At 39.5% G+C, this 26,233-nt stretch overlaps 1 protein-coding gene across 1 annotated transcript in view; it reads left to right on the top strand.

Moving 5' to 3' along the window:
* The window catches only part of DSCAM (DS cell adhesion molecule), a 416,982-nt gene that overhangs the window by 197,608 nt on the left and 193,141 nt on the right, over positions 1 to 26,233 (top strand). The window contains exons 4-6 of the mRNA XM_009283090.1: positions 17,071 to 17,217; positions 22,827 to 23,105; positions 25,397 to 25,672. Of these exons, the coding sequence (XP_009281365.1) occupies positions 17,071 to 17,217; positions 22,827 to 23,105; positions 25,397 to 25,672 (702 nt within the window). The remainder of the gene's footprint in view (positions 1 to 17,070; positions 17,218 to 22,826; positions 23,106 to 25,396; positions 25,673 to 26,233) is intronic.

The following is a 26,233-nucleotide window of genomic DNA, read 5'->3' as shown; positions in this document are numbered from 1 at the left end:
TCCACCCCTCCAAGTCTCAGAAAAAATTTGGTTAATGGTTGGTTCACATTATGCTTGGATCAGGCTATCGGCAACTGTTGAGACCAATTCTTGTTCTGTGCGAGCAAGTTTGCCACTGTGTGCATTTTTTATATTTGCGCTGTTCATTTTTTGAAAGGTGCTGCTACTTTCAAGCCCCTGCTTCTTTATTTTAGCATAGGTTGTTCTGATATTCTTGTGTGAATGCGATACATTCGATCTGGTCGGGAACACAGAAGTTAGAGAAAGGGTTGCTCATGCGTTCTAGGAATTTCTTTACTCAGAAGCTTTTTAGCACAGAAGGGGACAGATGTGTCCAGAAATGTACAGAGAGCTAATTCCATGATAAAATTTTGATTAATTCAAATTAGAAACCAAAGGCAAGTGTCTTCAAATTACTAGCTGGCTTCACATGCAGAAGCGGACGCCTCCGAAGAAAGCCCCCCATAATGGTGTGCTCCCCAGGTGCCTTCCAGGCACACGAGTAAAGGGGCCAGGCTGCTCAGAGGGACATGCTGGGGCCAGAGTTTCAGTAGTAGTTCACTCTAATTCTGCCACAGTAAACTGTCTAATTCCTGCACGTCTCCAAGTTCTCATAGGAAAGACAAATGTTCTGCTTTTTTTCTAAACAATCTTTTAAACTGTTTTGACCTTCCATGTTTCTGCCTAGAATTTACCATAGAGTTCCTATACCCACTTTGTAATCTCTGCATGAACTGTGGTATTTTTTGTGAATACCCTATTGCTTAAATTTTCCATGTTCTGTCTATTCTCAATCAATTTAGTTTTCAACTTCTAATAGGGTATGCTGTTACGTCTTGACCTGCTAATTTAAAAGCCTTCCCTCTCATCCTTCAGGCTGTTGTCATGTCTTTTTATAAGCTTCTTTTTCATTACCTAAGGTCTTTGGCTCTTAAGGCTACAACTGTAAAACTGGGCTTCCAGCTGTTGAATCATTCTTGCAGCTCTTCCCTGAATCCTGCCAAATTTTCAACATTATTTCAGAGAAGTGAGATTTACTTTTTTCGTATTTCTTTTTTTGCAGTTGCTTTGATAGAGGATGTTTCCATAAACAGAGCAGAGAAAGCTGCACAGTTATGAAATCTTCAGATCTATTTTTCTGAACTAAAATTTTAATTGTTTGTCACCTCTCTCTGGCAGGTAGTGGGACTTCACTGAATTCCACCCCCCAGCTTCTTGTGTGTGAAAGATTTTTCCCATTGTTAACTTTAGTTCATATATTATACATCTCCTCTATAATTTATCATAACGAGGGACCTTCTATTATTTATCACCTGCATGAGGACATGCATGTGCACACACACATATATGGGATACTTTCTTACATAACACTGAAGATTAATGTATAAATATTTAACTGAGGTTATAGTCTAAGCAAATATTGCTCCTAAAAGTTTTGCAAAATACTTTTTTCAGCAACTCTAATATGTACCACAGGGTACAGTCTGGTAAGAAACAGCTGATGCATCTCCACAGAATATTACTTTAAATGTGAGGAAGAATTAAGGTAATTTAAAATTTTATCATCTTATTAAAGGAATGTTCTACTTCCTTATATTCCAATTTCTTCTTCAAAACTTACTGTCTTTTAAGAGGTAGTATTGGCCTTAAACATGCCATATTTTAAAGAGAGAGGGGATTTTTTTATAATTAAGCACTGGAGACTATTTCAATTCTATACCCTATGTGCTATAGTGCAGCATTAAGCTGGGACTAGAATACAGTGAGACGACCAGGACTGTCCTGAACAACCATATTGTCTTCCATTTAAGCGATGTCAGTTGTTCAGAAGACAAACTATTAAACAAGCTTTAAAATATGCACTCCTCAGTCAGTCATCCTTCCCATACACAGTAAAACTCTGTGAGAATTTTGTCTGAATAAGGGGAGAGCGAAGCCTGGGTCTTACAGAAAATATTTGTTATTCATCACTGAAAAAATCTGTTTCCCAAGGTACAGTGTAGCAAGCGCTTACCAGTTAACTATAGCAAATACTCCTTCAAAACACAGAATCGGCATTTAACTACACATTCTTAGACCTTGGGCAGCCAAAAATAGCAATCTTTCATTTTCATAGTAAAAGATCTATATGAACTTTAGCAACCAGAAATTATTGAGTACCTGCCATTTCTGTCACCCTGGTATGGTGAATGGTGGTTAAACAAATGTTTATTGTGCCACTGATACTTGAGGGTTGCTGATGCAGAAAAAGTAGCATCTGAGCTAAAAGACAATGCTATGTCAAAGTCATGCATTTTAACATATTAGGTCCCTAGAAAAAATAAGTGCAGATTATGTTTGAAATGGTGTTAATCGCATAGCTTGCCTCTGAATGGTCAGGTGTTTGCAGCTTCTATTTAAATGGGAAATTATTCTAGGAAAAGTTAGCTAAAAAGTATTTCAGAAATTAAGTGAGAAAGGGTAGCTTTTCATTTAACTTTTTTTTAAAGTAGAAAGAAATTAATTATTGAATAGCTGTTACCTTTGGTAATGTCACTGTCTTTCCCCATCCCTGGGGTTTTTTTGATGGCTGCATCTGTACAGTAGAATTTAAAAGTACTTTTTATAGAGACCAGGCAGGCTTGCAGTAGAGAGTCCTAGCCACTCAAGTGAAATCAGGTCTCTCCTTTGGCACCTATCATCTCATGCAGACTGTGCCACAGAAAAAGACCTAGCCAGGTAATAGGAAAAAAGTGTAGAAGAGTTTAGGCTTTAATATCTCATTTTGAAAGATTAGGTCAAAGCAAGTCAATGTAACAGGTTGGTCATACAATCAGATCACATCCAACCATTTACAATTAATTATTCAAGTCTTTCTTTGTGCTCTTGTCGATTTGAACAGAAGAGCTGTCAGCTGTTGAGTCTCTATTGAAGACCAGCCTTAGATCGTTATTATTGAACTGCTCCTTGCTAGACTCTGGGGCCAATGCTACTGTCAGAAAGAAAAAGAAATGAAACACAGTATATTGACTTTTGGATCTTTTGGATATTATTTATTTATTTTTTCTCCTATCTTCTGTGTTCTTTGTTCTGCAATGTGCTGTGCTTTGTACAATACTCCCTTTGCCCCAGAAAGAATGTGAAGTCAACAAGGCTCAATTTACAGGGATTGCATAGATGTTCCACCTTTTTAATGAAAATGCTCTAGGGAGGGAGATACTGTGTCTGGACTGTGGACATGGTGTAGAATGCAAATCCTAGGGTCAGTGACAAACTCTTGGGGCTCTGCCTAAGAGAATTGGAGTGAAGAAAAATTGGCTTTCTCCTGGGAGATAAAGACTGTGAACTATGAAAGCAATAACGTTGACCCAAATAACAGTTGCTCAAGAGATTGAACCAATGCAGAATTTGCTTAGAATAAATGCCATACAGCTGTCAGATTTTGCTACGTTAATTTTCTTTTTATAAGATTCATTTATGACTGTTCACTTTCCTAAGCCATTGGCTGCAAAAAAGAGTATACCCAGATTAAAGTTGAATACCAAGAAAAGAGAAGAAAAACAGTTTTAGTTCAGAGCTTTTTCTTCATTACTTTTTTGCTGCCTGGTTTTGAAAAATAGGGATAATTATTTTTAAATGTTCTTATCTAAGTGACACCAGCATTTTTTGAATGCTCCTGTAAAATATCAAGTCCCCAAAACTTCACTGTGTTTTCTCAGGAAAAAGAAGTACATTGAAGCAAATTGGGTGAATATCCTCACATTAGATGAATTTGTCCAAAAAAGAGTACTTTTAGACCTTACGCATTTAAAGCACTGTGTACAGTCACATCTCTATTCGAGCAACCGTTATGCACAAGTAAGAACAACAGACCACTGGTACATGACTTTGAATCCCTTTTAAGCCATGTTCTGATGGATTAATTGAGACACATGTATATGGTTCACAAGTTTCATAATGCTCCTCTACTTAAAGGTGTATTTTATCCCCATGTGCTAATCCTTTAAAGACAAATTCCATGCGTGCAGTTGGCCGTTGTTGTTCTACATCTACAGTTGTGCAAGGGGTCATGGATGTGTTTGACTTACTTACACTGTGTATGCTGCAACAGTTGCACTACACTGATCATCGGTGCAAAGCACGCTCTTCAGATTCTGCACATCTTGGATGGACTGAACATGCTGTACATGTGTAGGCATTTCTGTCAGGTCAAGCCTCTTTAGGCAACTTTATGCTGCTTGCATTTTCTGGGAATGTGAGAAACGTCAATTATATAGATCTTCATGTATCAATGTTGTTAACATGGTCAAGGCCATCTGTGCTAACGTCATATAATGCTGACAAGCAAGGTCACTCTGTGACTCAACATGTTCCTTAATGCCCTGTGGAGATAAAGAAAGAGACAATGACTGCTCAGGAAGACTGCTTAGGGTCCAGGCAATGCTGGTCTCTCTCTACTTTGACATTTTTATTCTGTTGGGTTTTTTTTAATCTAATGCTATGCTTCTTCAAAAATAAGTTTTAGAAGTGGAAAAAATGCTTTGTGTGACTTTCAGCCTAAAGTCTAATATTTAGAATATGAGGTTGCAGTAGTTTGTTCTAGAACACCTCTGTTTTCTTAACATTCATCACTTAAAACATACAAGAAAACACATTATAGTGGCTTTTGTTGCTTAATAAATGGTGCCGTGCAACCCTAAAAAAGAGCTGTAAGGATTAACAAAATAGATGTTCTTCATCATTTGTAGAACTAATTGTATCTTTACGTACAAGAAAAGCTCAGGAAAAGCAGAAGAATGTTTAACATAGGCTTGCCTATGTTTTGCCAGACATTAGTCAGGCAAAAGGCTATATTTTCAAAATAATTTATTCTGAGGTCTTCATACAGAATGAGCAACAGTGCAAACAAAACAGGTACAGCGTGCTTGCAAACACTCTGACAATTGAAACAGTAGAATAGTAGTAACATTTAGCTCATACACAGAGCTTTACGTATTCAAACTGTGTCCTTGTTGTGTACCTACACAAAGGGTTGAATAGTATCTGGCAGGTCTTCAGGCACAGCATGTAAAATGAGGAGTAAGAAAGGATGTTTTTATGCCCAAAGCCCAGGACTGGGATAGAGGATTCCCAAATCTGCCACAAACATGCAAGGTAAGGTTAGGCAAATCAATTAGCTTTATTGTGCCTCAATTTCCCAATCAAATAAAAATAGGGAAATGGTGAAAATTACCTGAGAAATGTATTTGGGCATATTTGCATAACGTTCCTGATATCTGGACAGGCTTCCAAGTCATGATTCTCTGAGCAGTTCAGAGAAGGCAATAAAAAACCCCTAAAATACTTACCTTTATTCTAAAGGAATGATGCTTGTTGTGCTTATAATGATATTTTTCTTTATGCTGCCAGTCTAAGGAAAGTAATAGTACAGAATCAAAGTAATCTTTGTGAGAAGATCTGGAACTACACATCCTTCCTAGTTTTACCTCACATATATCTTTGAAATTAAGTTGGATTGAAATACCCCATAATCTTGAGTTGATGCTCAGCACAAATCACACCGTGAATTCAATCCAAGCTGAAAAGTTATATTTACTGAACCCTTTTTATCATTAGAAAGTTAGTTTGCCAAAAATGTCAACAAAGAGCCTAACTTGACAAAGCACAGAAAATAAAGTGTGATAACCATATCTACTTACAATATTATAATATAACTCACATTCAGAGTGTTTCTGATTATTGAAATGTTGTAAGAATTATAAAACTTTATAAGCCACAAAAAGTGAGGTCTGCATGCATGCTATGCTAAATCCCCATATGCTGATGCAATACAGTCTGCAATCAGATTCTCAAGAATTGCTTGCAGTTATTTCAATTTAAAATCAGCGTATGGGTTTTTTTCTTCCAGTAAAGTTGATTATACATGTGACTTATCTTGTAAAATACTTAGTTGCTATTTTTCTAATATTCCTTTATTGGGTGATTTCATTGGACCAGGGTCCGTAGGAGTTCTTTTGTTTCATTATACAGTACGGAACAATCTTTACATACTTCTGCTCTTACTACTGTCATCCTGATGCTCTATCTCTTCTGTTTAAAACACTGCTTCATCAATTGTTCTGATGCTATGCTGTATGGAAACCCAATGAGGGTTCTGTGTGTTTCTATACTGAGGAAAACGTGTATCGAGTCCTAAAAGATGGGACTAGCTTGTCGGGGGACTATTTTTAAAAAATGGTAAGTGTATGAGTGGCAGTCAGAGCTGAAAGAAGTTAAAAACACAAAATGTATGAAATCGAGCTCTGTGCCTCACCTGTGTTATGTGGAAGGGCAAACCAGTGACAGAAGTAGGTCCCCATCATATTTCATAGCTGGGTATGTTCAGAGTGGAAAGTAGTGTGTATGAGAATGGGCAAGTTCCTAGAGGAAAAGTAGTATGCAGCTAATGGTAGGGGAAATGTTAAAAAAAATTTTGATTTTTAAAGAGCTGTTGAAAAGTGACTCCATAGACTTAACACTATTGTCTTGTTCAAAAAGATGGAAATGTACATCATTAATTGCTTTTTCTTCCTTTTAAAAATTATTCACTGAACACTGGGCTCTGTCCCCAGGGGACTGGCCAAGAGTCTGCAGGGGAAATTATTTATTTAGCTCTAATTCCTAGTGGAGCTACTTCCTCCCACAGTGAATATTTTGAATATTTTTTTATCCAAACAACATAGGTCTACTTTTTCAAATTGAGCAAGGAAGATGATAACTCCTTCCCAAGTCATTACCCTAAAACCAAATTAACCTGTTTAGGTTTCCCTAATTTTACATTCTCAAAATAAGTCATTAGGTGAAAATACTACGCTAGAATGTACCATATGAGGCTTTGTCTGTTAGTTACTGCATGTACCCTAAATAAGAATTCTGAATACTCAGATGTCTTGTGAATCTTTGAATAGATTTTTTCATGAAGGGAAGTGGGAACTGTTCTAAATTTCTCATAAAACTGTTTCTTCAGGTTGAGATGCTTCATTACCTTCACAGTTACCTGCAGAATAAATGTGGTTAAACATGTGGGGCCACAGAGCTGCAGCTGCTCTAATTAACGTAGCATAATATTGATTATTTGCAGTTAGTCAAAATAATTCTGCTGCTGGTGGCACTTGTAATTCTGTGTATGCGAGGCTGTGATTTATTCTGATCATATTGTCTATAACAGTACGTATTCTGCATGTACAATGACTTCCAAGCTATAAACTATTAAGGCGCACATTTGATGATGGTGACATAAACCAACTGCTGTTTATGCCAGAGGAGATGGAGGTTCTCCCTTTACTTAACAAGCTTGTGTTTAAATTTACAGGCAGATAGAAGGAGAGATGGGTTATGTTCCTTGATGTTGTAAAGAGTAAAGCATAAGTTTATCTGTGCTAAGCCACTGGTCAGCTGCAGGCTATTTATTTACTTGGGATGCACCAGCAAAAGCCTGAGAGAACAAATTTTAATCCTCTAGACAGCTCCATATATCATGGGCAAAGCCAAATCCTCTTTAATCAGAGCCCCTAAAACTAGCTAGTGATTTAAAATTATTTGCTTTCTTTCTAGCTGAAATAAGGAAAGCAGCTTCTACAGCAAAGTGTGCAAGGACCCAAATAGTCTAAAACTGCAGTAGTAAAGATTATGGCAGTTTTATTTAATATCCTGGAGGACTGACAGTTAACAACAGCAGGTAGACAACTGTAGAACTGTAGCTGCTCATGCCTAATATATTCATAAAAGATTAAGAGGGTGAACAATTAAATATAAACATTGTGTGATCAGTCACATTTATACTATCCAATCATAAAGAAGTAACAATTAACATAACCTAGTCTGTGTACACAAAAATACAGCTCCTGCATCTATTTATGCTTTAAAAAAAAAAGAATATGTTTATTCCTCCTTTATAAAACTTGAATACTGCATACATCATATAAGTGGAACTGGTATGGACAATTGGCATGAAATACATTTTTGCAGTCTCAGAAACATGAAGAGGGCAATAAAATGTGTTCTGATTTGTGTAATTTGTCTAACAATCTGGTTTTCAGAATGGCTGTTATCCTAGTATCCAAACTTATTCAGAAAATGGTAGCACTGCACATGTAATAGCACTGATACTCACATGTATCTCCTTATTCTGTGATTACAGAAACACAAATGAACTCAAGTTACAGTTGAATTTAAAGCAGCTAAAACCATGAATATAGATACCACCATCTTTCAGGACCTGTTTGATTTTTGAGCATTGTGTTCAGGCCTCATCCTGTCTGAATGTGAACTCAACATGGTATCACAACTCTTGTTCCTATGGTAATGCTGTAATTGACTCAGCAGATAATCTCTCAGTTCAATTTATAAAGCCAAAACTGGAGCTTCATTTCCCTCCCTCCCCCACCCCCTTCCTGTCTGTCTCTTTTTTGCTTTTTTTTTGCTTGCTTTCTTTTTTTCTTTTTTATTTCTTTTTTCTTTCTCTTTGTTTCTTTCTCCCCTTCTCTCTCATTTTAATTTTATTCACTTTATGGTTCTATATGCAAGAAATAGGCAGGTTTGTTGTCTTAGCATAGTAATATTGCATACAAAACATTAAGGGAAATCTGGAACCTGTAGCTATGGAAAAATTTCAAGTTATTAGAGACAGTAAACCATTTTGGAATGGAGAAGTAAGCACCACGGTATCTAGATTTCATTAAATCCATTTTCTTTGGAGACATGCAGAAAGACATGGTTGGTCCCTAATATTCCTTAGAGATATAGGTGCCAAAATAATCGTAATTCTATGTTAACTGTTTTCCTCTTTAAGCTTTTCTACTTTCAAGGATCAAGTGGAAAATATTTCATGACCTTGCTCCTTTCCTCTCCTGGCGTTCTAGGGAGATGGTGATGATGGTTGAATTGGACCTTCCACACTTTGAGCAGCTCTGACCTCCACTGGCCGAGGGGCAGGGTGACTGATCAGTAACAGATTTACTTGCACCCCCTGATTCAGACTGAGCTGCCACCAAAATAGATGTTTCCTGAGGAGGAACCTGACTGAGGTACAGAAGGTGAGGGGTTAAAGAGTGATGGTGTAAGAAAAAAATCTGTCTTAGTTTTGAGCTATCAGTTCTACATAAATTTTGCAAAGTTGAGAATCCATCTGTTACAACTGGAACCATGTCAGGCCGTAGGATTGGAAAAGTTTATAAACCGTCTTTAACTCTTTGCAGAGAGATAACCTCAGTTATTTTTTATTGAACTCGAAACAGATTATGTGCCTACGTAAAATAGCAAAATACCTCATGTGAGGCTGCTGGCTTGTTTTATAAATTCTCAAATTTAATTCTGGGAAAAAAAAACCAAACAAAAAAAAACCAGAAGGAAAAGGGAAAACTCTGGGTCTCTGGAACCGAAGAAAACTTCAGACCTGAAAGCTCCATCTTATGATAGACATACATCTTTGTGAGCTTTGAGGAGCCTAGAACAATAGCTCAAATATGGCAGCAGCCTCCTTTGCCTCAGACAACTTCCTACAGCTTTTATGTTTATTTCTTTCATTGTGTCAGGAAAAAATGGAAAGGTCAAAGACCTTAATTCCTCATGAGTAGCATCGTACTATGGTGACACTTGAGAAGCTTTGCCACTGATTTTTTCTCCCAGAAATTGAGTCATGCTCATGGTGGCCTCTCTAGTTATCAAAACAAAGACCAGGCCATGTAATGCAATACGTATTTGGTTCTTCAACAGGTGTGCCTGAAGGGTGGAGGTGGTAACACAAGGGAGGGCTAATTTCATTCTAATTGATTAAGGAAGTTAATTGTCCTTTGGCTGTAGGGCAGTGCTGTGGCTTCCCTCCTGCTCCTGTTCTCCTGGAAGTCAGCTGCTGGTTGTATCCCAGACAAGGAGAGGGGCAGTGGGCAACACACTCCAAAGGTGCAATTTATAGACCCCAGAGCTAAGGGAATATGAGGAGCTAAAAAAATCAATTTTATCCTCTGTAAGGTCTGCTAGCAGGGCCTGCGAGCTTGGCTACATCCCTAGGGGGGAGGCTGTGCTGCTCAGAGGAGCACAGTCATGTTTTGACCATCTGCACCACCTACTATGAGCAACACCCCAGGTGTCTCATGTAGGTTGAGCGCATTATGTGAGTGGTGCTAGGAAAAGTGAAATCCTTACCTCCCTCCTTCCCTACACGCCTCTCTTTCCTCATCTAATCTTTGGTTTGTGTATCAAAAGCATTCGCAGGACTGTGACTTCAGGGCACAGTTTAAGCATGGCTGCTTCTAGCACATTTTCCATGCCCAGAGCAGCAGATTGTTTTGCTTTGAGAATGATGTTGTAGCAGTGCTATAAAACTGAGTTATAGGTTACTCTGGCTCCGTGGGGAGGTTTCTCCCCTTGCATGCACAGGTCATGCTAGAAACTTGCTTAGCAGAAGCAGTTCTATCCAGCGGAGGTGACAAGTATAGCTGATAAAAGTTTATTTGTTCTATATTATCATTTGGCACATGATTAGAACAGCCATCTGTTCTCTTAATTTCTATCAACCCAATTTAGACTGCAATAACATAATGCCGCTAGATGTGTTTCCAACAAAGTGAAAATCAAATATGATTTTTTAAACCATCTTGAGGATAACATTACCCCTATTTAAAGACTAACAGCATACTGGGGGGAAAAAAGCATGATAAAAGAATAATTAATGTTACAGTTTTAAAATATTCTCATTTTCATACAGGAATATTATGCACTAATTCGACAGGAAAGTGTTCACATTTTGTTATGAATTATACATGAGAACAATTTCACATAGGAAACCTAAACAGAATTATTTTAACTTATTACTCAGACATGTAAAATTTTATTTTAATCTCTGATATTATACAGTCTAATGGAAGGCATTAAAAACCTTACATAAGAGCAATTTCGTAATTGTTAATGTGACCTCTTCTCACTTAAAGAAATGAACAGACGATTTGCTAATGCAGCTCAACTTTAATGAATTCACTAGGTTATTTAGGGCACTAGCCAGCAGATAGTAAAATGAGGGGTGTGTTTCTGAAATGTCATGGGATTTGGGGCCGTTAGTTCAGGTTGGTCAAGCCTAGGTACGACCCAGTTTCCTCCCCCTCTTCCCCGTTTGTTCTCTTCAGGGTCTTACTACTTTGCAATATGTATCTTCAAAACAAGTGGTTTGGTAATATCTCAGATGAAAACATAAAATTTCAATTAATGAATGAAATTTAAGGAAACGTGTCAATAAAGTATGCAAACTGTTCAAACACTGGTGTAATGGTAAATGATGATATGCCTTGGTGAGTTGCGTAGGGAGATTAAGATTGTGTGATAAAGAGGTCTGATTTGAACATGTAGTTTTTCATACGGCCAATTCTAGTGTCAAGGCAGACAGACACTAGGTTGTATCTGCAGAATGGGGGAAATCTATTCTCTAAGTCCATGACTCTGAAAAGGAGATCACAATTTTCGATGAATAACTGAAGCTAGTTAGCACTGATAAGACGGCTACTGTAATTCCTTGATGTATAAGCAGAAGGAAAACTTGTACAGAAGAGAGTGGTGACATTTTGCATTCACTGTTATCAGAACCACTACTGAACTTATGTGCATGATCCAAACTTGAAAAAGAACTTCAAAAAGTCATTAAGGTGTTGGGCAAAAACTACAGGAATATTTCAAGATATGAATAATTCACAGTAAATGATTTAGGAAGTTCAATCTGTATAACTAATTAAGGAGAAAGATGCTTTAAGAGGTAATTTCCTCATGTTCTGTAAGTACTTAAATGAGCAGAAGATTTCTGACTGCAGAGGAAATCTTTAATGAAGGCACAGTAAGATCCAATAGCTGGGTTCAAAGCCAGATAGACCACAAACAATACACTAACTTTCAAAAGTGAGAATAATTAACCATTGGAATAATTTGCCCAGGGGTATCACGTGCTGTCCACTAACAAGAAATCTTTAATCATGACTGAGGTCTTTTTAAAAAAGCTATAGCTTAACTCCCAGATATGGACTTGATGCAGGAGTTAATGGGTGAAGCATGAAAGGTGAGAATAAATGACTCTAATGGTCTTTCTAGTCCTTGGATCTATATATTTTTTTTTCAGTCTCACAGTGAGTAATATGTTACTATGCTGTCGTGTTAACCTCAGAGTGGGCAACCGAGTACCACGCAGCCGCTCGCTCACTCTCCCCCCTATATGATAATAATACACAAAGCAAGTGATGCACAGTGCAATTGCTCACCACCTGCCGACCGATGCCCAGCCAGTCCCCGACCAGCATCCCCCCCGGCCAGCTTTCCCCAGTTTATGTACTGAGCATGACGTCACATGGTATGGAATGTCCCTTGGGCCAGTTTGGGTCAGCTGTCCTGGCTGTGCCCCCTCCCAGCTTCTTGTGCACCTCCAGCCTTCTCAGTCGGCAGGGCATGGGAAGCTGGAAAGTCCTTGACTAGCGTAAGCACTGCTCAGCAACAACTAAAACATCGGTGTGTTATCAACATTGTTCTCCTCCTAAATCCAAAACACAGCACTGTACCAGCTACTAGGAAGGAAATTAACTCTATCCTTGCTGAAACCAGGACATATGCTTGTCCACCTCACCAAGGTAAAAAGTAGTAAAGGTTCCTAACATCCTTTGAACTCTTTGAATGAAATACATACTACAGAGATTGGGCCAGGTTTTCAAAGGCACCAATCAGTGAAAGCTAAAAAAGAAGTAAGCTTTCAACATCTCTGAAAATCAGATACTAAAATTATTATAATCACATTTTTAAGGCATTAATACAAACACTACTGAGGAGGAATAATAAATGGGAATTATGAGCTGTATTTTGACAGTGTTCTTTTTAATTGCTGTGAAGGAGGCTTCTCAGCCTTCCTCCCTTGAAGCCTGCTAACAGCCAAACAAACAAAAAGCTTCAGTTTATCTGAAAGGACGTTCCATTAAAAAAAATCCTTATCTGGTCTATTAAGTAGGTAAGTCAAAAAAATTAGACTTTGTTACAGCAAATCAAGAGCAATTAAATTAAATGCGCCTCAAGAAGAAAGCACTCCCCTAGATCAACAGGGCAATAAGAGCTTGTCGATCCCCATCCTGGTGCATTTCTAAACACTTTTTGAAGTACAGAAGGCAGAACACTCAACACTTTGGCTTTGTCACAGCTGACAGCCTGTCGGTTTTAATGAAAATGCTCTCCGTTTAGAAGATGACAGAAATTACATGCATTTCCCCTTTTATTTTTCTGTCATCTTTTCTGTCTCGCGTTTTTACAGTAGAAGGAGGTATGGTTATTAAAGCATTGCATAAGTATGCAAAATATATTAAGAAGAAGAGAGGAAAAGGAAAAGCTTTAGCCCTGCAATTATACACAATGTGTGTTGGTGAGAAATGTGTACTGTGGGATAACATCTGATGTGTGGCAATAACTATTTACTTTTAGTTATCTTTAAAGAGGGTGAGGCAAAAATCTCTAGATAATGCTTTAAGTGAAGGTTTTATTATACGATTGCCTGAGTAATTTCCAACAGGAAGATCATCTAGGCAGTGTTAGATAGCTCAAGTATGTTCATAGCTTCTCTAGAAAATATAGCAAGATAACACTGAACAATTTCTTGGCTCTGCACAGCTTTCACAAACCTCTTTTATTAAGTGGCAGGCTTTTAATAAGCGTACCCACTCTCATTGACCCAGATGTATAACCGCATCTGAGGAAACTCACTTCCAGGACTGAGGAGGGAAGGCTTCACTTGCAAATATAAGTCAGTCCTATGAGATCTGGAAATAGCCCACAAGTCTATACATATTCTTCAACCTGGCAGTAGCCACTCCACGTTTCCCCAGTTTCGATTCCAGTGCAAGTATTAGCGGCAATAACGTGTACAAGGTAGAAATGCTGAGGAAGTGAGCTTTCGGCAGTTTTAAGGGAAGCTCTGAATTAGATCTTCTAACTTAACTTCTGTGACAGTTGCTTCATGCTTATCCTAAGAAGAGAGACAAATTTAATTATTAATGATGGCCTGTATAGACCATATCTCAAAATTGTGCAGAGGATCTGAAAATAGTGAGAGCTTTAGAAAAGCATAGAGAAAGGAATTAATTTTTAAACTTTGGACACATTTGTATGTTCTTAAACTTGTGTATAGTAGTAGTATCCAACAGTGTGACTCTTTGTAGAAATGGAATTATGTATATTTAGCAAAGGTGAAACTGGATCCCAGAAAAAGAAAGCTACGTGAAGCCATTGTACAAGGAGCACATTTCTGCCTCTCAGGTGTTTAGGTTTCACTTGGTTGACACAAATGCACAGCATGTGCAGATTTACTGGAGGGACCAAAATGGTCACAACCATCCTATTAGCACCTTTTTATGTGTTCCTGGTCCTGTGATGTGATAGCAGCTGAGCAGTGTCCCCACCAACACCTACCCCCGCACAGTTTGGGTTACATCCCAGCTTGAAAGGTCCGATCTAAGTCTTGACCGGGCTGCAGAGGGCATGTCTGCATGGTACATACATATATGCAGCACTGGTTCAGCAGCCTGGCAGCCCTGCCAGCCGAGTGGCATCGCTGTGGGCAAGCACACGTCTGAACCGGCTGTGTTGTCTGAAATACAGAGCTGGTTAATGCTCACGCAGCTGGAAACAGAAGCAAGCAGAGATTGCCTTTGCTGCATACCCATCATTAACCCCAAGTAAAGTCCTTAAATGTGATTCCCATCTCCTGAAGCTGTCATTTTATGCTGCCTACAGACTAAAGGAGACAACTGTGCTTTAATTACCAGTAGTCCTTACAATATATTTCTTGGCAAAGGTAGACTTGCTTTATGAATATTTCAGTAGTGCATAATCTGCATGTGACACAGAAGTCAAACTGCCCGTGGTTTTCACACCAAAATTCTAAATATCCTTCTAACCTAGAGTTAGGGGTAAAATAAACCTTGTTAAAGGGTACAGATGTTGAGTACCTATGTGATGAGGAGATAGGGTGGAATGGGAGAAGTGTTTATGTCTGAGTAATTGGGGACTGTGAAAGGAAAAGGAAGACATACTCAGCATAGGACATTACATTATATCTAGGAGTTACAGTGTGAGAATCAACCAAAAAAAAAAAAGAAATATTCTCTGATCAACAGGAAGTACTTCTTCTGTGTAAATCATTATAAGCCTGCCTCCCTAAGAGGCAATAGGATTCCCCTTGCTGTGGCTTTGGAGCTGGGCTGTATGACTGACAGCAGGTAAAGAACAATCCTGTGATTGTTAAGGGGGTTCACTAGGTGATTGCCTGCACACTTGCAGACTATGCTTTCTGGTTGTTAGTAGGTAGCTGTCAGCTGCCTGGTATTTGTAGAAAACCCGTTAGGATGTTTGGTCAAGCCAAGCTATTTTGTGACTAGTAAATAAAGAACTTATTAGAAATTGAGAAGCTAGGTAAAACAAATTTTATTGGTTTAACTTATTAACTGTCTATATAATTTCCTCCAAACATTACAACTAATGTATTAAAATATAAGATGCAAGATAGCTTTGTTATTTTCATGTAACCTTTTCAATGCTGTATTTCAGACACCTGGCTGTGAAACTGAAATATTTCCTATTCAGGTGCTTTTCCTACTACACTCAACAGTACATTTGTTTATAAGTAATTTGTGTTGAAACACGCGCCTTCTGTATGCAAGCACTTAAATTTTCAGAGGCATATGAAGTCGATATGGCCTCTGTATAAGAATGAACCTCCCTAGCCTGTAAACCCCCCAGGCTGAAATATGGTGTCGCTCATGGCTGAGAAGAGTGCTCTTGCCATCCAGTCCTCCCTCCTCCTTCACACCTTCCCTCACCCAGTTCTTCTCCTTCAGCAGCAGGCAAGTAGCTCAACATCTTCTATGCCTCCATTCTGGTGATTTATTTTGTTAATATACTTCTTAGTAATGGCACATGTTATTTGAACAAACAAGGTACTTCAGAAGGATGTGTGCAGTGTGGTTTATGCTTTTCCAAAGTTGTGACCTAACTGCCTCCATGCTTGTGCCTTGACTTTCAGGAGAACAGGGTCAGCCAAGACAAGTCACCACTGTGGTTATTTTATAATTCAGTATGCACACAAGGATGAGAGAGGTGGGCTGCTGTTGCATTACTCAGTATTCTCTGCTCTAAGGGCCAGTCCTGTCCTGTGACATTAAATGGTTGTTAAAATTGTTTTTTTCCATTTCTTTTAGATTGTGGTTTAAAGGAGATTGCCCTCTGTAATGATACCATTGCCTTTCTGTCTTTTCTCTGCTGGATTGCTTTCCCACTGATGCATTTGTGCGCAAGCACCCTGACTACACTTAATTATTAAAAAGTCATTGCTTAAATACATCTCTGAAGAAAAGGAAATATTTGTTACTGCATATTACTGAACATTAGTTCGTAATGGGTTTCATCTTTGTGTATTCTCTCTCCTAATTTGGGAGCCAGGTATATTTTATAGTACATAGTATATATGTCCCATATTTTGGGGGTAAAAACTTCCTCCTTTTGTGAGTTTCTCTTGCTTTCACTGATCCCTTTAGTTTTACTTTTTATGATATTTTTTTTTTCTCAATTTTCTGGTGTACCTGGACAACAAATGCCATTTTGGTTAATATTGTTTTATTATGCATGCCGTCCCAGACCGTCTTTCTAACACGTACAGCTCTGCTGGTGAATTGCCATCATATCACTCTACAATATTGAATTAAACTGGATTAAATTCTGCATTGGTTCTTTACCCTGTATTTTATTTCAGATGCCTCTTGGATATCGTTTGTTGATTGTGATATAGACCATGGCACATTTCTTTCCTTCATTTCTCACATTTTCCTTGCAGATCCCTACCCTTTTTATAAGAAGTGCACATGAATTAATATCTTTATATGCATTTGCAGTGAATACTTTGTAAACTTACAATTGGCAGCTTCTAGACTCTGGCAAAAAAACCTTCACGACCCTCCAGTGTGTGTCGTCTGTCCCCCAGTGTGAGCAAGCAGAACACAGTAACAACCTGCAGATATTTTAAACACTGCAAATTCTTGTGTCTTTCAGGACCTAGATTTCTCATCACATCCACGGGAGCCTTGTATATTTTAGATGTACAGAATGAAGATGGACTGTACAACTACCGATGTATCACAAGGCACAGATACACTGGAGAAACACGACAAAGCAACAGTGCAAGACTTTTTGTATCAGGTGGTCCTTTATATATTATGTTAAATTAAGTATTATATATGCCTCTCTCTAGTGTGCTAAACTGGCAAGGCAGGTTCTTGTGCCCATATGCACTAACAAGCAAGTCGTCTATCAAACGGAAGGTAGAAGTGGTCAGCAGTGAGCTGCTGCTGCAAAATAAAGTATTCCATTTTAAAATACTTTTTTCTGTTTTTCACCTTGTATTAGATATTTCCAGAAAGCCTGTAGGGTGCACTGGCATATAGCACAGTGATTTTTAGTAGGTTTAGAGTACTTTATAAAAGGACTGTGGATGGGATTCATCCCATTAAAAGTAGACATGTGCAGTGAAAGTGTCTAGTCACCTTAACTTCCCTTTGTAACCAAAGGAGAGGAACACTTTTAGGGGTAGTATATCTGACCTACTTCAGCTGCCCACTTTGGGGTGAGATTAATTGCCCCATGGTGCCTATTTTTCTCTGCTAACCATAGCAGGAGCTCAGGACATTTAGCACAGCTGTAGATATTTCCACTGCTAGAGTCCCAGGTTAACTGAGGTGCATTTCAGCCTTCCTTTTCATTCATCACAATCCTTCCCAGGGGAAAACAGTGTGTTCCCCTGCTTCCAGGAGGGATCTCCAGCCGAAAGGAGTATGTGACCTTTCCCAGGCCACCCAGGGTGCTGCAGGCAGGCAGGAGTGTTAGCTGCTGGCTGTCTGTGGGCAGAGCTAAGAGTCCCAGGGCAAATGTCCTTGTGCAGCAGGTAGGAAAATGAGAAGGTAGATGGGGTATTTTAATTTTTCCTTGTAATTGTAAATCATCTCCTGATTGTTGTGTGTATGATGGACTGTTGGGTTCCCCACACACACGCACCAAACACTTAGGGCTGTCAGTATGGTGCTGCTCCAATCCCACTTTCTCCCCATTTTGTCTCAGTGAGAGGAGGTGCCAGTTGTGGGTGAGGTGAGAAGGAGGAGCAGACCCCAGGCCTGGGTTTGGAACTTGCTGTCAAACATCTCTGTATAGGATTAGCTCTTCTCCATCTCCCCTTCCTCTCCCTCATTTGCTGGGTGCCTGTAACTGCACCCTGTGTTTGCATGTGAGCAAATCTGCAACCGTATTCCCACATCCATAGAGTTAGCTAAGGCTGTATCCCAGACTCTCTCTTCTTTCTCCCTGGATCCCTGCCTTACAAAAGACATGCCCACCATACCACTGAAAGCCCCACAGTGCTTTTTCTCCTTTTCACTGTTACTAAGTTGCCCTAAAGATCCTAACCCTAAGGATCAGTCAGGGTATGGTGACCTTCACAACCTAACAGTCAGTGGGTTCATTCTCTTTTTGACCTTGTCCTCTTGTCTTTTGGTCTCTTTGTCAGAAAAAAAAAAAAAATCTAGTGATTAGGTCTCAGCTCTCCACCCTCTGTTTGAGAGCCCTAAGGGAGACAGAGGTGGGCACAAGGTTTTGCATCAGTAACATACTTCCTGCCCTCCTCCAAAATGGTCATTGCTGAAGGATTCTGGAGCCCTCTGAACACACAAGTCAGTATTTAAATATACTAATGATAAAAAAATAGTGTGATTGTTCAGGTTAGAATCACTTACCAGTCAGATCCAGGAGTTTCTTCCTCTGACATGTGTCCCCTGTGGGTAAAACTCCTGCCTCTGCTTTTCCCAGCCAGATGAAGAAGTAGTTTTCCTGCACAACAATCTGCCTGCTTTGGTCTTATAAGGATAGGCAGGGTCCTATCCTTCTAGCTGGCTCCATAATATGGTCTGCTTCCGTATGAAATCATGCTAAGGCTGAGCCAGTGGTAACATAAATAAAATCAGGCTTGTATCTTGGTTACCACAGGAAAATTACTAGTTATTTTGCTGAACAAAAGGGGAAAAATGAAAGCTCTGTCTTGTTTGTAATTCAGGACAAACACCCTAAAAGATGTGCTCTGTCTGGAGTTCCCTTTTCTATTCTCCTCCACAGATGAAACCAAAATAGGAAATTTTACCTGTGTGCAATAGCTGGCTTTTTTAATTCAATGGGTTTAATTATTCTCTATTAGAGATATAGTGGGCTCTGATTTCCAGTCCTGTTAGTCTACTGAACAAGTGCAGCAATTATGGGCAGACCTACATTTTTGCCTGCCTTTTACATCCATAAATATTCTTTGCTTATTTGGGGATGAAATAGTTTGTGGTGGATGTTGATCATAGTCTCTCGGCCACATTTTTAATATGAGTTAAGCTTCATTATTGTTTGAAAGAGTGAGAAAAGTAAGTGCATATAATACTAAATACACGTGAATAATTAGTATGCCTATGACCAAAGCAAAGTTCCAAATTTCATCTGGAGTAAGAACATCTCCTTGAAATCTTGTGGCCTTTCTAAATAAAATTTAAACCAAGGCCATTAACATGCTACAGAATATTCCTCTAATGCCCATTAGAGCGTGCTTTTCCAAAAATAATTTTGTCCAGACATGAATCCCAGCTCCCAAAATCTTTACCATTTTTTAATCCCCACCCTCCAAAAAATCCTTAAGAATTTGAAAGCATAATGAGTTTCTTGCTCTGTCCTTCAAAGATCCAAAATAGAATATTTTAGAACAGTATTTTGCCTCAGTTTTTCCACCGCTGTCCTTCCTAGAAGTCATTTGCAGCTGACTGTTAAAGCATAGTAAAATAATCATTCAAAAGAGTCCATACCATGTATTGGAATTGGGTTATGTTACTTTGCTATTTGCCTCATTGCAGGTGATTGCAAATGATTTCTTTTGTTCTTTTTTTCTTTGCTTTTTTTTTTTTTCCCTTAACTGGAATATATACAATATAGGAGCTTTAAATAGGAGTCTGTTCCAAGGACATCCCAAAGAGATGTTTTTACCATCCATTTAAACATATAAGTACAGAGTGCAAGAAAGCAGGTCACTGGAATCATATTTTGTGTATCCCTGAATATATTTTAAATACCTCCTCTGTAAGAACCAGTTCAAGGCTTCTCAAGTACGTAGGCAAATCCCAGTTTAGCTGTTTTGCGGATGGGACTCCAGGCTGGGCTGCTCCTGCCAAGGCTCAGTTTGAGAAGGAAAAAAGTGAAGCGAAGTGAACCTGGGATAGAGGACCCAGGGACTGGTGTGCTGTTCTTGAAGGGTGAGAAATGGTAGCTGCAGAAGGGGGCTGTGCCTCCCATGGCATCTGCTGCTGTAGCCCCCAGCTCTTGGGCAGCCCGCCTGGCTTCCCAGGCTTCTTCCTAGGCATGGGGACAGGAGGGCAGCAGCTGCTTTGCTGTCACCATCAGCTTGTTGGCCGAGGTGGTTTTGCACTTTGCCTGGGCCCAGCGTTGAAGTATATGCAGTTCTCTGCAGCAAACTAGGATGGCATCTGCTGCTGTAGCCCCCAGCTCTTGGGCAGCCCGCCTGGCTTCCCAGGCTTCTTTAGAGGCATGGGGACAGGAGGGCAGCAGCTGCTTTGCTGTCACCATCAGCTTGTTGGCCGAGGGGTTTGCACTCTTTGCCTGGGCCCAGCGTTGAAGTATATGCAGTTCTCTGCAGCAAACTAGGAGGCTGTCAGAGTGTTTTTTTTATTAGCCACAACTTTTCCTTACCATTACTTTAATTCCTCCCCTGGTGGTGCCCATCCTGTTTCAAAGTCCATGCGGTACTTTGTATTTTTGTACTTAAAGGATTGCAAATGGGGCCACATATATCCTTCACAAAGTCTTTTGAAGTTAAAAGCATATGGAGAAGATACAAAGCTACTGTGGGTTTTGAGTAGGAATGCACAGACAATACCTTTAAAAGGCAGTTCTACTTTTTTTATTATTTAATTATTACTTTCGATTGAAGAAATTGATTTTGTGTGGATGTAACCTTCCTAAGAGCCAGAGCTGTAATTTCTTGCATGCTTATGTTTTTACTGAGTTAATTCCTCAGGCTGCACAAAAGAATCCATGCACTGAAAACATAGATGCCTGATGACCGAAAAGGCGAGAAAGGAGCTGGCTAATCAATTAGCCAAATTGACACTGGCTTTCCCAATAGCATCCTGGCAGATTTTGCTTTCACTCAGCCAGACATAAACAGCATGGAAAGTTCAAAAATGTAACCCATCTTGATGCCAAATATGGACCTTGAGGCTACTGATGCATGCAAAATCATTTGTTTAACTACTGGCTGACATGTTTCTAATGAGACAGACAGCAAGTTGCTGTAAACTGAATGTGGTTTTGCCTTCAGTGGCTCAACATTTTGCTGGCATCTAGAGAGCAGAAAAACCTCTGTGGTCTTTCATTGAACTTGGCATTTAGGGTTTTATCTAGATATTCACATAAAATTTACTTAGCCCATTTGTTTACCATCACAATTTTAGTTTCTTGATTGATAGTATAACTTGCATAGTGCCTCTAGCTATTTGCTCTCAAGTGTAGCCTCCCAGGTGTGGCTGCAGTTCATGAAGATATATCTAAGCTAGTTTTAAACTAGCTCAGGTACTGGTTACGCTATTGCTTGAGTAGCTTGAATTCAGCATGAACTGCTCCTTTAATCTCTCCAGCTCCTAACATAACATAAACCTGCTGCAGCTGCCCTGTGAGGAGTACCTGAGCTAGCTATGTCAAAGACCACTTGAAAATGTCAAAATGGTTGCAATCACACCTACACCCAGGCAATTATGATGTAGATATACCCAAAAAGAGATCAGTGTGTCAGATAGGAGTAAAAAGGGTTGATCAGCATGTGGAGTTTCTTTGTGAGACAGAACTCTTAGCAAAGTGGGTGCATGTGATGAGAAAATATTTAGATGAATATTTGTTGATTTATTTTTCAGTATTTATGTTGAAATAGCTCCAGGATGGGCTTCCATCATGCTGCATGCTGCACAAAACTGTAAATCATGTCAGCCTCTTCCTCCAAACGTTTTCAAACTTAAAAAGCCGAAATCACAGAGTACTATTTCTGGTGGGGTACATGCACCTCTGGTGAAGGCACTCTGACAGACTTCTGTGAGATACATAAATATATGCCAGGTGCTACACAAGTGTGTTGGTCTAAGAACTGCTTTTCTCAGTAAGTTGAGCACAGAAAGTTGGAGTATTAAGTTGTATGTTGGTCTTGTCACGTTAAGTTCTTTTTCCAGAGAAGAAGAAAAGGCTCGTCTGTCAGTTAGACTGCAGATAGAAATTCCTGTGTCTTTGCCCATTTCTCTCCTGACAAGGGAATAAATCGTTCCTTTAATTCAAAGCCTTCAGACCACTGAGAAGCATGGAGAATGTGTTGGTTTCATTCTAGTCGAATAGCGAAGGGATAATAGTAATAATTGTTAAGGCAACACATTTCTGGCTCTCCATTCCTCTGATAGGGGACATGAAGGATGACCAGAGAAATGGTTGCCACCTGGAAAAAACCCAGTGAGAGGATTTCCAAGTGGTCATGAGATGCTTCAGTAGTACATGCTGGTGGATCCCAGCCGCCACTACTGAGATATTAGAGACTGATGGCTGGGTCACAGTAACAAACTGTAGTACATAAAACACTGGGCTAGTGAGTCAAAAAATGCAGGAGAAAAAATATTGGCATATTGCTTGGTGAACGAAAGAATTTTAATGCTCCCATTGAAAACTGCTGTTTGTTCTTTCAGATCCAGCGAATTCAGCTCCATCTATTCTAGATGGGTTTGACCACCGTAAAGCCATGGCAGGACAGCGAGTGGAGCTGCCTTGCAAAGCATCAGGGCACCCCGCACCAAAGTATCGTTGGCTGAAGGACAACGTTCCCTGGGAGCCTGACAGCAGGTTTCGGCAGACAGTTACAGGTCTGCTGATCGAGAACACACGTCCCTCGGACTCAGGCAACTACGTCTGCGAGGTGTGGAACAACTATGGGACTGCTGAGATGATAGGGCGACTGTATGTAAAACGTAAGTCCTGGACTGAGTTAAGCTCTCGGGCCACTTCTTGCCTGGGTGTTTGCATCAGGGAAGATATTGCCGTATCTTGCTGTACCTTCTGTTTTGTTACTTTACCTTAGCAATGCTTAAACTTCTCAGAGTTGTAGAACAACAGAAAGTAGGCTCTGTGGAGATGAGTTCGTTGGACAATTGAGCGATCAGAAGTGCAAATAGATGCAATTTATAATGTAGCTATATAATTTATCACAGGGAGGATATGTAATTTAGAAGCTTGAATTGGATGCTTAAAAAGAAATTGCAAATGTTCTCATGAATAAAGCTGCCAAACTCTCATTGCCATGATTCATGCTGTTCGGTAATATTGAACACTCATACCTCCCCTCAGTTGAGTATTCATGTGTGAATATTCTGAATGTTTCACAAATTCTACAAAGATAATTATTACTCAGAAGCACTGCACTGGAAAAGTGTTATTCTTCTATTGTTAAAAAAAAATTATTTCCTGGAATAGAAATAATGCTTTGTGAACTAACGTTTCCACCTATACAGCATGACTAGCAAACTGAAAATGGAGAAGTTTGTGAAGAGTTCAGGCCATAAAAATATCTTCACAAATACTTACACATAATATATTTGGCCAAAATAAAAACAAGATCAAAGACCAATAATTCGTGAATTATAACAGAGGAGCTTTGCTTCTAAATGTATTCAGAAAAATTAGTTGAATTCAGTCTGTGTTGTATGATACAAAGTCAAAACTTCCAGAGACACGGTGTAATGGTATTGCTAGTGATACCAAAAGTATCCCCAATGCCTGATGATACATTTTACTTATGGACTCAGTGGTCAAACAGCCAGTAGATATCTTCTGGATCAGGTTGGCAGGAAGCAACAGCTGGGCGAAGCACAGGAGTTTTACCCTCCTCTGAAATGGAGGATGTGGTTCACTTTCTTGCATCATCACGGCTCTGAGATGTTGGTGGTGCACTTGAGTGTGTCTGTTTTGTTTAATGGGTCATTGGCAGTTTTGAGCCTTTGTGGTCTTTTGGATAGGAAACGAAACATGGAGATGTTCGGTGACTTGTAACATGCATATGAGCACAGATTAACTGTTTCTCTGCACTATTGTAGAAGAAAAGTCTGTCACATACATGTCTGTGATCCAGAATGACTGAGGCCACTGACCTGTATGGCTTTTTCCAGGCCTCTGTTCCCAATGGGCCAGTAAAGATTTATTCCATACGTGTGTTATAAAATGTTCCGTAAAGTGAATGAGTCACCTGAGGAAATTTTTATGTATAAGTATGTGTATACATGTGTGTGTATGCATGCATGCAAACTGGTAAAAAAAATAAATAGGTTGGTATGTATTTAGTATCAGAGATGGTATTTCTGTTGATAGTAGTCCCTTACCTTAATTAGGAAGTCAAATCAAAATATGCAAAGCATGAGATGAGATCTGCATTCAGTAATGCCGGTAACTGTTAGGTGGCAGGATAAAGATTGTTATCCTTGCATTTACGTTTATGACTTTTTTCCAACCCTGTTCATCCTCGGTTGTTTGGTTTTTTTTACAATATAAAACTTGCATTACCTATGTCCTACTGTTTTTAAAGGCTGATTTGAAAATACTGTAGTCTTCCCAAGTTGAAGCAGAAAATTTAGTGAGCCCATACACAGAAACACTTACATGTGGACAGATCCTACAGATGTCTATTTGTGCACCTATATTAACATTTGAGTGTGGATCTTCCACTCTTAAAAGCTAATCTCCTGGTTATTGACATTTACTGCACTTGTTCACATCAGGGAGTGGTTTTAAAATATGTGAACTGGGTTCCTTTTGCAGGAAATTAAACCAGAAGATGAGCTTCAGGAATGCACCTAATTCATCAGTTCAAATGTCCACACTGAACTAATCTGAAGTAATGTCCTACCCTCCCAAAACATGTGTAGTGCCATTGTTAGGCCCTCAGCACCAATGGTGTTACTCAGTAGATCTGCTCCTACTGTTCATTCAGGCATGGTCTAGAGGATTATATCACGTTAAGTAGGTTATCGTTATAGATCTATGTTTTGTGTCATGGATGTTGGTGGCCAAAATGCTTGTTTAGAGCAAGCACAGTCATCTGTTATTTGTGGTTTGTTTTGGTTGGGTTTTTTTTTCAGAAGGGTATGGCTGTGATTTTCATTATTCTCCTTAATTGAGAATTAATTTGTTACTTGCACATAAATGCACGTGCATACTTAATGTTCTCTGTTTCCCTTTCCCTCTCTCTTATTTTGATTTAAATCTTCAGAACCACTAAAAGCCACGATTAGCCCACGGAAAGTAAAAAGCAGTGTTGGTAGTCAAGTGTCCTTGTCCTGCAGCGTGACGGGAACCGAGGACCAGGAGCTCTCCTGGTATCGTAATGGTGAAATCATCAACCCTGGTAACAATGTCCGGATCACTGGCATTAACCAGGAGAACCTTATTATGGATGGCATGGCCAAGAGTGATGGTGGAGCTTACCAGTGCTTTGTGCGCAAGGACAAGATGTCTGCTCAAGACTATGTTCAGGTGGTACTAGAAGGTCAGTCATCACCTGTTTAGCGATTCTGGTCTCCATAATATATATGTCATCTTTGGTGTCATTGTTGTAAAGTGAGGGACAGTGGACCCTAGACAGGAGAAGAGGGTCCTGTCAGCGCGGTTTATTGTGTCCCACTCTGAGCAAAAACCAATGGAATGAAAAAAATTATTTGAAAACAAAAATCCCTCATGAGCAGTCCTTCCAGTCTCTTTTTTTTTGTGGGGGTGGGGGGTGGCGGCAGTGCTGATTTTTGACATTAGCTTTCAGCAGGACGTCTTTGGTGTCATTGTTGTAAAGTGAGGGACAGTGGACCCTAGACAGGAGAAGAGGGTCCTGTCAGCGCGGTTTATTGTGTCCCACTCTGAGCAAAAACCAATGGAATGAAAAATATTATTTGAAAACAAAAATCCCTCATGAGCAGTCCTTCCAGTCTCTTTTTTTTTGTGGGGGGGGGGGGGCGCGGCAGTGCTGATTTTTGACATTAGCTTTCAGCAGGACATGAGAGGTTTCTATTCAATTCCAACCATCTCCTTCCAGGCATGGCTTTTCTGGTCGGGTCTA

The sequence above is a fragment of the Aptenodytes forsteri genome, unplaced genomic scaffold (genome assembly GCF_000699145.1).
Source record: "Aptenodytes forsteri isolate BGI_AS27 unplaced genomic scaffold, ASM69914v1 Scaffold2, whole genome shotgun sequence".
In the NCBI taxonomy this organism is placed as follows: domain Eukaryota; kingdom Metazoa; phylum Chordata; class Aves; order Sphenisciformes; family Spheniscidae; genus Aptenodytes; species Aptenodytes forsteri.
Note: the sequence above shows the minus strand (reverse complement) of the source record. Positions and strands in the feature narration are given on the sequence as shown.